General features: G+C 43.7%; 1 protein-coding gene and 1 non-coding gene across 2 annotated transcripts in view; one reads left to right on the top strand and one right to left on the bottom strand.

The window, feature by feature from the left end:
* Sgk1 (serum/glucocorticoid regulated kinase 1) overlaps positions 1 to 6126 on the bottom strand; it is a 116584-nt gene extending 110458 nt beyond the window's left edge. Inside the window, exon 1 of the mRNA XM_021173628.3 lies at positions 5669 to 6126. Within this exon, the coding sequence (XP_021029287.1) occupies positions 5669 to 5737 (69 nt within the window). The 5' untranslated portion in view covers positions 5738 to 6126. The remainder of the gene's footprint in view (positions 1 to 5668) is intronic.
* Positions 6127 to 9599: 3473 nt separating this feature from the next.
* LOC115032259 (small nucleolar RNA SNORD23) lies at positions 9600 to 9708 on the top strand. The gene has a single exon (XR_003837905.1). It is a non-coding gene; the product is annotated as a small nucleolar RNA SNORD23 (small nucleolar RNA).
* Positions 9709 to 12411: the final 2703 nt, after the last annotated feature.

The following is a 12411-nucleotide window of genomic DNA, read 5'->3' as shown; positions in this document are numbered from 1 at the left end:
GAGATTCCTGATCATAATTATACTCCAAACACAGCCCTTGGCTTTCTTGTGCCTTGTTTACAGTAAGAACACTTTTATCTTTGGTCTATGCTTATCATATGAGCCTGCAAACTGTATAAATCATGTCAAAAACGGTCTCACACTTTCATCCACTAAAGAAACATTTTCCAGGTGAAAAATAAGCAACCTTCAATTTTTACTTAATTCTTTAAGCCCTTTGAATAACGCAATTGCAGAAGCCACCAAAAAAGTTTCTATAGCTTTTGCTGGTTCACTTAAACTGGGCTCTCAGGAAAGAGATTTCTTGAGAGCCCCATACTCCCCACCGAGGCGTGTGCCTCTCCTAAGTACCCGTCCTCCTTTCACATTAATCAAGTTAAAATCTGCATCAATTTTGTTTTCTTTGTTTGTTTTCTGAGAGATGGTCTCATGTAGCCCAAAGGTCCTTATCTCTTGATTCTCTCACGGCTTCAGACTGTACCCTACAAACGCTCACTCTTTCCTCCTTCTCCTCTTCTGCTTTTGCAGACAGGATCTACTTGTGTATCCTTGGCTGGCCTGACCTCTCTATGTAGAGCATGCTGGCCACCATCACAGAGATGACAATGGTATGTACTCTCAAGCTCTGCTGATGGACCTAAGTTTTTCTTAGGAAACTCCAGTCTCTGGCCATGATCTTAATTGTGTTCAATCTCGTCTAATTGAGAGTGATAGGCAGTTGGTTAGCACCCTGATAGCAGAAACTCAAATTTTCTCTAGCCATGGTGACTTACCTACCCCATTGCTCTCAGCACTTGGGAAGCTGTGGTCAGAGGTTTGAGGCCAGTCTGGGCACCACAGCAAGTCCCAGCTTCTCCCAGGGCCACAAAATGAGGCCTAACAAGACAATGAACCAATAAATTGACAAGACCAATACTTCAACGTCATTCCGCACCAATTTATCACAAAATTGTTCTTTGCTGTGTTGTCAGGAATCTGGTCTCACCCTGAGTTGTTGGGCCTTGGAACAGATCTCCTCAGGCTGCTTTGGGAAGGGGTACCACCCAGCATGTTCTGCTGGGTTCTGACAGATCACTGTCATATCAGTGACAGATTTTGTAAAAGCCATTGTTACTATGGAACAATAGAAGGGATTGCTCAAGTTCATGTCACCATAAAACACTGAGTCAGATCATAAGCTTCTTGTCAAAGTTGGTGAGCGGTCTGTAAGCGACTCCATGAAGAAAATAGCAGAACAACTGTGTTTGTCCCTACCCTGTTGAGAAGGGAATGAATGGGACAGGACTGGTTTTGTAGCATAATGAAGAAGACATTGCTCTAGATCTGCAAGGAAAACCTTGGAATGGGAAGCTAGTTTAGCCCCATTCTAATCTGAGTCCTTAGTTAATATCCTCATAATTGGCTTTGTCATTCTTGCTTCAGGGAGGTGTGTAAAAGGATGCCTGAGGGGCATTCTTCCTTCACCTGCTCTCCTTGGTGTGTGTGTGTGTGTGTGTGTGTGTGTGTGTGTGTGTGGTGTGGTGTGTGTGTGTGTGTGTGTGTGTGTGGTATGTGGTGTGTATGTGGGGGTTTGGTGTGTGGTATGTGGTGTGTATGTGTGTGTGGTATGTGGTGTGTATGTGGGGGTTTGGTGTGTGGTATGTGGTGTGTATGTGTGTGTGTGTGTGTGTATGTGTGTGTTTTCTTTGAGGAAGGGTCTTATTATGTAGGTTATAAGGCAATTCTACACACTTTGGCCTCCCAAATACTAGGACTGTAGCTCCTGGCTCCTGGTTCCAAATCTGAAATTCTATCTGTCAAATACCTTTGAAATTTGATAAAAGGTAATAATAGCAGCATGGCTGTTATCAGATTTCGTTCCCATACTTGGTGTATTTCCACTAAGGATTATCAAATTCAAGGCAATATCATTTGTTTGTGTTTTCTGGGTCATTCTGCAGGAATCCACGTCAGGGAGGAATCTTTAACACCTTGGAAAGGGATAACCTTTATCAGAACTGATATATTCTCCAGCTCTCAGATTTTCACATAAAAACTGAGAATAATAATTTTTCCATTCATGTTAACTGAATTTTGTAGGCTCTCAGAATAAAATAGAACCTAGCACCAATTTGTCATTAACACATAGAATGAAAGAAAGTCTTACCTAGTTTAGCTTAGCAATTGTAAGCTAAGTGAAATTAGTCAAGCTTTTAAAACATCAGAGAGAAAGGCATTAGTCCAGAGGATTGTGGGGAAAGCATCAGACTAGCTTTGCTCAGACATTGCTCCTCCAGTCAGCAGAGCTGTCTCCAGTGACTGCTGCTGCTGAGGGGAGCCCAGAGAGCTAGGAGAAGCTTGCCTCCTGAGGCTGGGCTTCAGAAATTGAGTAGTGACATATCTATTTCACATGGGGGTGGAGGAGAGTCTGATATGAAACAAAGAAAGAGGAGAGGGGGATGATATGAGACGAAACATCCAATTTGGAACTGGGCATGATGGTACCCTCAGCATAAAATCTTAGCACTTAAGAGGTGGAGTCAAGAGGGCGGGAGTTGAGGCCAGCCTAGACAACAACAACAACAATGACAACAAAAACCACACTTAATCTTTAGACAAACAAACTGACATTAACCAATTAAGTGTTCAGTGTCTCTACATTACACTTTGCACAGTGAATCATTTTTCTTCTGTTGGGTGGCTATGAGGATTAAATGAAATAATCTACAGAAACTGCTTGGTCCATGGGATTTAAAACACAGTCAGAATGAATACAGCTCCTGGTGGGCCACCATGGGAGCACATTAGCTATAGTCCCTTCTGGTGGCTCACTGGATTCCGTCTGGATAGCTGAGAAATGTAGGAAGCTGTCTTTTAGCGTTTTGCAATCAAAAAATTGTGTTCAGGACTCAGTTGTCTCTTTGGTGAGTGTGTGTGCACAGCCCTCCCCACTTCCCCAGAATCCAGTTCTGTTCACAGCTCAATGTGGGCATCAGACAAAGGTTTACTTTGTAGGACTGTCTAGCTGGGCTAAAACTAAGATATGCAGAAATGTGTGGAACTTCAACAGAACATAAGGAAATGGATTATTCTTGGCCAAAAACAAAGACATTATAGAATATGAATTTGTATGTAAGGCACATAGAGTTGTTCAGCAAAGTATTAGCATCCATGACAACAATTATTTCTGAAGAGGGAAGGAAGAGTTCCAGAAAAGGTGAGCTCAACTTCTCTACTGTCTTCTAATTGTACACATTTATTTTCCTATTACCTGTGTAATAACAATAATAATAAATTTAAAACCATGTATGCTGGAGCATGGCTGGGATCCCAGCACCTAGGAGTCACAGGTCCTCAACGATCAGGAGTTCAAGGTCAGCCTCAGCTACGCCATGAGCTGTTGGAAGCTAATCGGGGTTAGAAGAAAGAGACCCCGTCTCAAATCAGTCAAACAAAAACACCCAAACTAGAAAAAGCCAAGGCAAGGTCATAGTACAAGCAGTGAGCATTTAGAATACAGAATAAATCGGATGTGTAATAAAACAAAGTAGACAGGAATCAAGGAATTTCTCCCCAGGGCTGTCAATGACGTGACACATGTCACATTCTACTGTCCTTGAGGGGCGAGGAGAGCAGAGGGGGGCAGGGAGATGTCAGACCCAATCTCCAGCAGGCTGAACCCAGTGAAATGGCCTGCTGGACCTCATGGTGTAAATCTCTTTCTCCCTGCAGTTTTTGAGAAGACATCTGTACCCTGTCTCACTCTTTCCAAAACCCAAGGTCTGCAGAAACACTGGCTGAAACACACTGGTAAATTATGCTCGCAAGCAAAATGCAACCAGATGTCAAGCGAGGATTTCTAGTAGTATATTTTGATGGCAAAGAAAATAAGAAACTATTATAATAAATAAACAGTATGTAACTGACACTTGGTTGACTGACAATATACAGCTGAAAGGGTTCTAAACTCCCCAGGGACTGTGAGCATAGTTCACTGTTTGGGGATGGCGTTTGTGGGGGGTGGGGTGACTTGCATGCTTGAGACCCAGCACTGTAAAACAAAATACCCTCAATAGCACCAAATAAATTAGTTAAGATAGGCATAAGCTCATAAGCCTAAGCCTATAGTTCCAATACACAAGAAACTGAGGCAGGAGGATCATTTCAGCCCAGGCATTCAAGACAGCTTGGTCAATGTAGCTAGAGAAAAAAAAAACAAAAACAAAACCAGCAAACTTTGGCTAGTTAGTTAGAAGGAAGTAAAGAATTTAAGGACTAAATAAAAGGGTCCTTCCCTTGGAAAAGTATCTTTTGACTACAGGGGAGATCTTGGTAGGGCGGGAGGACCAAGAAGCTGGGCTGACGTGCTTTTATATAGGTTGCAGACTCTACTGGGGAAAGACCTCTCAGCCGACACTGGCTGCAGGAGTTAGCGTTACTCGGATTTAGTGCGTATCGCTTGCATTTGGCCATGGATTTGGGGATCTCTAAGCCAGGATGTGAGAGAGCTTCTGCTGGCGCTTGCAGGCTGCTGGTTTGCAGACCTGCCTTTCCAGCTTGACCCTTCAGTGCTAGGAGGCCGTCCAGCCAAGCCTGTAATTCATTACGTTCTGTTGCCATTTCAGCCGCGGCACACACAGTCGCGGCCTGAATGAAGGGAAGGGTGAATGAATGGAAGGAAGCATCTGGATAGGACCGCCCCGGGCACTAAATAGGACGGGACAACTGGGGCTGCAGGAGCCTCCTATTGCTGAAGAGACACTCCCCATAAGGATGTCAATGATCAGTCTTTCAACAACCACTCATTTCTGAGTCCCCACTCATGTATAAATTTGCAGAACCACAGACCTCCAGTGTGGCCATTGCAATGAACTGAGTTTATCTGTGAAACAGAGAAAGGTCTATTCATTTACAGCCCTATGACATTACTAACATTATGAATGAAAGGAATTTAAACAAATGTATACAGCAAATGTACACAGCAGCAGAACCCTCCCCGCACCCCCCCCCCAATCATAGTTCGGGCTATAAAACAGGCTATCCCTTATTCTTTTGGTGAGGGCACGTGTGTTAGGCAAAATTGAGGCAACTTGAAATAGAGGGTTTGAGATGTTGGGAGTCCATCATTTCTGTCAAAGGTCACTCTGGTTCTTTCCTGTTTATACCAAAGATAGAGATAGTGGCAGAATGGATTTGAGGAGCCAAAGCTGCTTCTAACAATTGAAGACGAAAATGCAGCAGCCCTTGAGACGGAGAGAAGGTGTGGCAAAGTTGAACCCTTCAAAGATAAGAGTGAGAGAGCTACTTAATTAGCCCAGACTAAATTGCTTCTTATTAACTGCACTCGGGCCAGCTGTCTTTGAAACTGCCTTGTAATCCTGGGCATGGCTTTGATTGAGAAATCTCAGTTCCCATCTTAAACCCATTTGAAGGCATCTCGGCCCAACCCCCTTCTTCCAATGCAACTCCTCTGAGCCCCCCCCCCCTTTCCAACAACATCTCCCCTACCCACCCCCCAACAAATATGAATCTCAGCAGGGCCAGCGCTCACCTTGACCACTGACACCAGAAGCTCTGCTTTCACGAAGGGCTCAGTAACAAAACCCGAGGCTTACCCTAGGCAAGCCTCCAAAAGCATTTGAGAGAAGCAGCGTAGAAAACAAAAGCAACAACCACAACCTGGGCTTACCCGTTTCTTAAAAAATTGGAACGCTGAGCATTTCTTGACCGGGAATCCATTCATGTCTTTGTTTACCATCTTCCACAGAAGGGACTTCACAGTTATAGATCCAGGGTGGCACCGGCTTGGTTTACTGCATCTGTATCCCGATCCGCCTTCCTGGAGACGGTGAATGAAGACCGAACGGGATGGAGAGGCTAACGGGGCTCAGTTTTTCACTCGCTCATCCTGCTGCGGCAGCGACTGCAGTAACTCGCCCCACTTTCAGAGGCCACTGGCAATGGCTTTTCTCTTTCCATCATTGCTTTGAAACGTAAGCATCACCACAACAGGACCCCGGGGCCGGATGGCGGGATACAGCAAATCTATCCAGAGATGCTCTGGCGGGCGCTCAGGCGAGAGCAGGGTACCGTCCCCGCCCCCAGCTACCGAGCTGCTCCCGGGCTGTGCAGGGAGCGAGCAACTCGCTCTGCTCCAGGTGATGCGCTGCTGGAGGCTGCTGGAGGAGAGCTGTTTTTGATTGTGTAGGTTCCAGTGGGAGCTGTAGTTAAGCAGCTGGGGGAAGGAGTAAGAAAGAGCTGAAGCCAGAGGGAGGGAAGGAGGAAGGGAGAGAGCCTCCTCAGAAAGGCAAATGGAAAGACAAAGCAAGGCAAGAAGGAGCAAGGATGCATGCATGCATATGTGAGTAAGATCAGAGGATGGTCAGGAGACACAGAAAACACAGAACAACGGATTCCCTTGGGAGGGTTCTTTGAATTGGTTTTTCTTTGCAACAATGTGGTAACCAGAGTTTCCTGTAAAATGCAGACCCAATAATGTAATTCTCAATGAAGTTCTTCAGATTCCGGTTCTGATACCAAACCCCGGAGGCAGGGGGTGGGAGGCATCAAACGTGTTCCTGCCCTATGAAACCTTGAAAAATAAAATAATGTGCCTGCACAGGTGTAGCAGTGAATGGTCTCTTACTCTGTAGGGTCTTCGGATGCCCTTCCTTCCGCTGTGACATTAGAAGGAACAACTGGGGAGGCAAGCCCACCCTTTTCAAGAGAGAAGCCGGCAGTAAGAGAAAATCAATGAACAGAAACAAAGTGTGGAAAACCAATAGGCAGAACCTTGCCCAGACCTTCACCAAAAATTCGTGCTGAATCCATTCAATGCAAAGGGAGTCACAGGAAGCAAGGACGAGTCTTTTTACATGCCCCACTTACCCCTGAACCTCTGCAAAGTGAATTCATTTAGCAAAAACATTTACTTATGCCTAGCTCGTTTCCACGTATGCTCTTTGATGCTGATATTTTATGAGTTGAGTTTTGTTTTTTAAATAGGATTTATAGCAAAAAGGTTTGGGGTCCCTGTTAGCATGTGGTTTTGATCAGCTACTTCACCTCCAGCTGTACTTTGGTCTATGAGATAGACATACACGATCATTCACTCACTCACTCATTCATTCATTCATCCACTCAATCACTTGTTTGACATCTCATTCTATTCAAATATAGCATTCAAATCCAAAAAGCAGTAAGCGTTCATCGGTAGGAAATACAATAGAACTATCCTTAAAAATAATTGTTGATTGAGTGCTTGCATGAAACCATGAGTTTAATCCTCAGGACCACAAAACAAGCAAACAAACAAAAGGAAAAACAAAACAACAACAGACACTGTGGCAACATGGGACAAAAACCCCTGCAGTTGGGAGGTAAAGGTGGGAGGATCAGAAACTCAAGCTTATCCCCAGAGAGCCTGAGGCCAGATTAGAATTCATGGGATCCTAGCCAAAACCAACACCCAAACAGAACAATAACAACAACAAAACCCACACTGTTACACCATTTATATGGGAAATGTGGATTAACCGGGGAAGAGGTGCCTGAGTTCCTTTCGAGTATGAGTTTCTATGAGGTGTGGATGAAGTTGTGCAAGACACAAGGATCCATTATGTAATCTACAGCTTTAGTGGGCCGTGATTTTCCTAAAGGGGCCATCTAAAAACACCAGAGAGAACTCAAAGAGAATCATTCTAAGATGAAAGAAATGTTCCCCATCGGGATTATGGTAATCACTACAGTAAGAACCAAATTTCATCATGAAACGAAAAAGAATTTGTTTTGCACAGTAAAATTATACCTCAGTAAGTTTCATTAGAAAACAGTGAAAGCCGTTCAATCTCTTTCCTGTTCCTTTCTTCACTGTTCCTCACAAAGTGTTATAACAGCCATTTATTGAATGCGGGTGATATATATATATATATATATATATATATATATATATATATATATATATATATATATCTCCCAGGGAAGGGGGGATTCTGGGGCCCTCAATTGGATTTCCTGTTGTTCTACCACACAGACTTGCTTTGGCAGATTCTCCATTGACCTAGGGTGAAGAGAAATGTCTCATGGAGTCTATAAGGGGAGGAGATGAAGACAAAACTAAAGACCAATTCATTCTTCCTGTCCCCAAAGGCCACCTCCAGATGCTAGCCTACACTAGACTTTACACAAGGTTATGAGCGCAATGGTGCATACTTTGTATCACAGGAGAAATGTACATATCATGGTTTGAATGAGAATGGCTTTCGGAGGCTCATAGAACTGCATGCTTATCCCCTGGTTGGTGAACTGTTTGGAAAGGATTAGGAGGTGTGACCTTGTGTCACTGAGGGGTGGCCTTTGAGATTTCAAAAACCCATTCCAGGCCTGCTCCCCCACTCCCCTACCCACCCAGCTTTCAGGTCATGTCAGTTTATAAAGCTCTCAGTTACTTCTTCAGTACCTGACACTCTCCCTACCATGATGATCACCCCTCAGAAACCATGAGCAAGCCCCCCAATTAAACATGATCTTTTATAATATTTGCCTTGGTCATAGTGTCTCTTCACAGTAATAGAACATGACTAAGTATGTATACATGTGTGCATGTACTTAAGCATTAGATCTATTCTCCTTTGCTGGTGACAGGATGGGAAGGAAAGGCAGGTGACGGCTAAAGATTTCCATGAAGGAATGATGCAGGTGACAGCCTGGGACAGTAAAAGGAGCTCAGTTAGATGGAGGAGGAACAGAGAACAGGGGCTCTGAGCAGGTAGAGGGATCCATAATTTAGGGCCATAGTTTGGTCATTACAACAACAATAAAGTGTTTAAAGTACACAGTTAGCTCTCTTGGGACAGCAGGCTCTCTCTTTCCTCTTGAACTTTCCTTGTCATAATGAAACCATTAGCAGATAGGCTGTAGGTTTGTATATGCGTGGCCCAGGAAGTGGCACTATTAGAAGGTGTGGCCTTGTTCAAGTAGGTGTGGCCTTGTTGGAGTTTGTGTCACCGTGGGCATGGGCTTTAAGACTCTCATCCTAGCTGCCTGGAAGCCAGTATTCTGCTAGCAGCCTTCAGATGAAGATGTAGAACTCCCAGCTCCTTCTGCCTGGATGCTGCCATGCTCCTGCCTTGATGATAATAGACTGAACCTTTGAACCTGTAAGTCAGCCCCAATTAATTATTGTCCGTATAAGAGTTGCTTTGGTCATAGTGTCTTTTCGCAGCTAAGACATAGGCCTACTCTCACCTCTGTTTACTAAGTATCTGTCTTGGTAGCCTCAATACAAATGCTTTAAAAGGAAGTACAAGGTAGTTTTTGTTTTACGTATCTATTTATGCATCTCTTTGTTATGTCTTGCAGTGTTGGAGATCGGATGTGATTCTTCATGCATCCTAAACAAACTCTTTACTGTTGAGCTATATTTCCCTCCTCCTTCCTTTTCTTTCTTGGTTTTGAGGCGGTATCTCACTAGGTTGTCTCTGGCCTTGTAACTTGTTCTGTAGTGCAGGCAGGACTTGAATTTGAGATCTTCTTGTCTCAACCTTCTAGGCTGCTGGAATTAGTGACTGTACTACCAGGCCTGGATGTTTTTTGCTTTTTGTTTTTAAAGATGTAATTTTTGCCCAGTGATGATACCATTCTGGCTCCTTGTGCATTTTGAAGCTGGAGGTGACAACATAGCTTTTCTTGGGACAGGCCAGTTGGACAACTGCTTGAGGCTTGAGGGCAGTGTCCTGAGAGTGGGGGGGGGGGAAACTATTTATTTAGTTAGTTTAGTTAGTTATTAATTAGTTAGTTTGTTTGTTTGTTTTTGTGTGTCTGTGCATATGTGTAAGTATCTGAAGATGCACTGGGAATTGAACTTGGGTTCTTGGAAGTGCTCTAAACCACTGAGTCATTGGACCAGCCCCTCTTTCTGTTCTCTTCTTTAATTTTCTTTTTCCCATCCTCCCTCCCTCCCTCCCTCCCTCCCTCCCTCCCTTCCTTCCTTCCTTCCTTCCTTCCTTCCTTCCTTCCTTCCTTCCTTCCTTCCTTCCTTCCTTCTTTAAACCGAATAGATATAGATTTATCTATCTGAGAAAGAGCCAAGAGGCTCCAGGAAGTAAATACGCCCAATTATTTCTTATAGCAAAATAATCCTTGGTTTTATTAAATTAGTGAGTTGACTTCCCTCTTTTTATCAGGAAATATTACTTGTTCAGTTTTGTGATCCTGACACACTATGGAAGCAGCTGAGTGCAGTAGGCAGTGTCTTTTCAAATGAATTCAATAAGAAGACAAATAATCTGGCCCCCGTGAGCCTGGCCCTGGGCTCTGCTCGGGAATCATTGGCTCCCCCTGAGCATGTGAGAGGGCTGCATGGCTGCAGTCCCATCCTCTGTGCTGCGCTTTGGTAACAGTTGCTGCCCTCCTCTCTTCTCTTATTTCCTTTAAGCCGCGTGATACTGTTTTCCTTCCTTTCTAATTGAATGTCTAATTTGTAGCATCTAATTGTCACAAAGAACACCTAAAACTTGGTTTGATCTTCTTTCCCTCTCCCTTTCTGTGCGTGTATGGGTGTGCACACACATTGGGGGGTAGACAGCAGATGTATCTCCTCTATCTCATTGGTTTTTTTTTTTTAATTTTAAAATACTTTCTTTGACAGTTTCAAGCATATCTACGACGTGTTTTGGTCATGCTCACCCCAGCTCTGTTACCACCCCAGACTCCACCAGCACATCTTTGCTTCTGTCCACATTATTACTGTTGTCTTTGCTTTATTATTATCCTACGACAGGTTCTCACTATGTAGTCCTGGCTAGCCTGGAACTTGATGTATAGACAAAGAGCTCTCCCTAGGGCTAGGATTTAATGTGTCCTCCACCACCTGGCTTCTCCACCCTAATTTCTGGGGCAGAGCACTTACCTGTACTACCTGGTTTTGTGTGTCAACTTGACACACGTTAGAGTCATCAGAGAGGAAGGAGCCTCAGTTGAGGAAATGCCTCCATGAGATCCAGCATTTTCTCAATTAGTGGTTAACGGGGGAGGGGCCAGCCTATGGTGAGTGGGGCCATCCCTGGGCTGATTCAGGTCCTGAGTTCTATAAGAAAGCAGGCTGAACAAGCCATAAGAAGCAAGCCAGTAAGCAGCATCCCTCCATGATATTGGCATCATCTCCTGACTCCAGGATCCTGCTCTGTTGGAGTTCATGTCCTTAACTTCCTTCAATAATGAGCAGCAATATCGAAGTGTAGGCCGAATAAACCCTTTCCTCCCCAATTTGCTTTTGGTCACGGTGTTTCGTTGCAGCAATAGAAATCCTAAGACAATCTCAGACTGGATCCAAAGCTCATCAATTAGCTAGACTGGCTAGGCAGAGCCCACCCCTCATCCTCCTGTCTCTGACTCTCCAGTCCTGAGATTACCTACAAATGATATTGTACCTGGCATTTTCTGTGGAGGCTGGGAATCCACACTCAGGTGCCCAGGCTCACACAGCTCTGTACTCCCCCCCAACCCCAGACTCACACAGCACTGTACTCCCCTTCCCCCCCCAAACTCATACAGCACTGTACTCCCTGACCCCCCCACCCCAGCTCACACAGCTCTGTATTTCCCTCCCCCTCCCCCCAGCTTCCCATTTGCTTTTTTACAGTTTATCTAGTTTCCCTGCTGGCAATATTATGTAAGTTATAACACAAATAATAAATAAAGGAGCTGTGTGGTACTGATCACATTATATACCCAGAATTGTACGGACTGTGACAATCTTCCCTCAGCTACTGAACTCATTTTCTCATCTGTAGAATAAGAGTAATGAAATGCTTCTCCACCTGCCTCATAAGGTAAGTGTCAATAGTAAATTATACGTGAAGGGCTTTGTCCCTGTTTGCAAAATTCTCAATAAATCTATCCTTTTGATCTTAATCAGACAGGAGACATACATCAATATAATGTAGAAACTCCTTACAGACTTAGAGAGTGTCAGCATGTGATATATTTAAGTTTTGAATGGAATGTGATTTTCCTATGGCAACTGGAACACAGAAAAGATCATAAGAGAATATTTATTGAGGAACTGATGTCCCACTGAAGAAAGGCATACAAATAGATCATGTCATAAGAAATATTTTACAATCTTCTCTGACACAGGTAACTTGATTATACAGGGATGCATGCAATCAGGGCTTAGCAAAACCCACTGGGGATTGGATATCTCTTTGTGGACATGCTAAAGATTTCTCTTATTATCTTTTGTTTCAAATTTGTAATTCTTTCGTTTCATTAAATTGGACTTGTTTTTTTTAAATCTTTGTGTATTTACTGTATATATTTATGTATGTATATTTACTATGTGTATATTTATGTGCGTGTATTTATCATGTGTATATTTTTGTGTGTATTTTCTATGTGTATGTTTTTATGTGTGTATTTACTGTCTGTGTA

The sequence above is a fragment of the Mus caroli genome, unplaced genomic scaffold (assembly GCF_978045245.1).
Source record: "Mus caroli unplaced genomic scaffold, Mus_caroli_1 scaffold_9, whole genome shotgun sequence".
Classification (NCBI taxonomy): domain Eukaryota; kingdom Metazoa; phylum Chordata; class Mammalia; order Rodentia; family Muridae; genus Mus; species Mus caroli.
The sequence above is the reverse complement of the archived record's forward strand: the minus strand, read 5'-3'. Positions and strand labels throughout refer to the sequence as shown.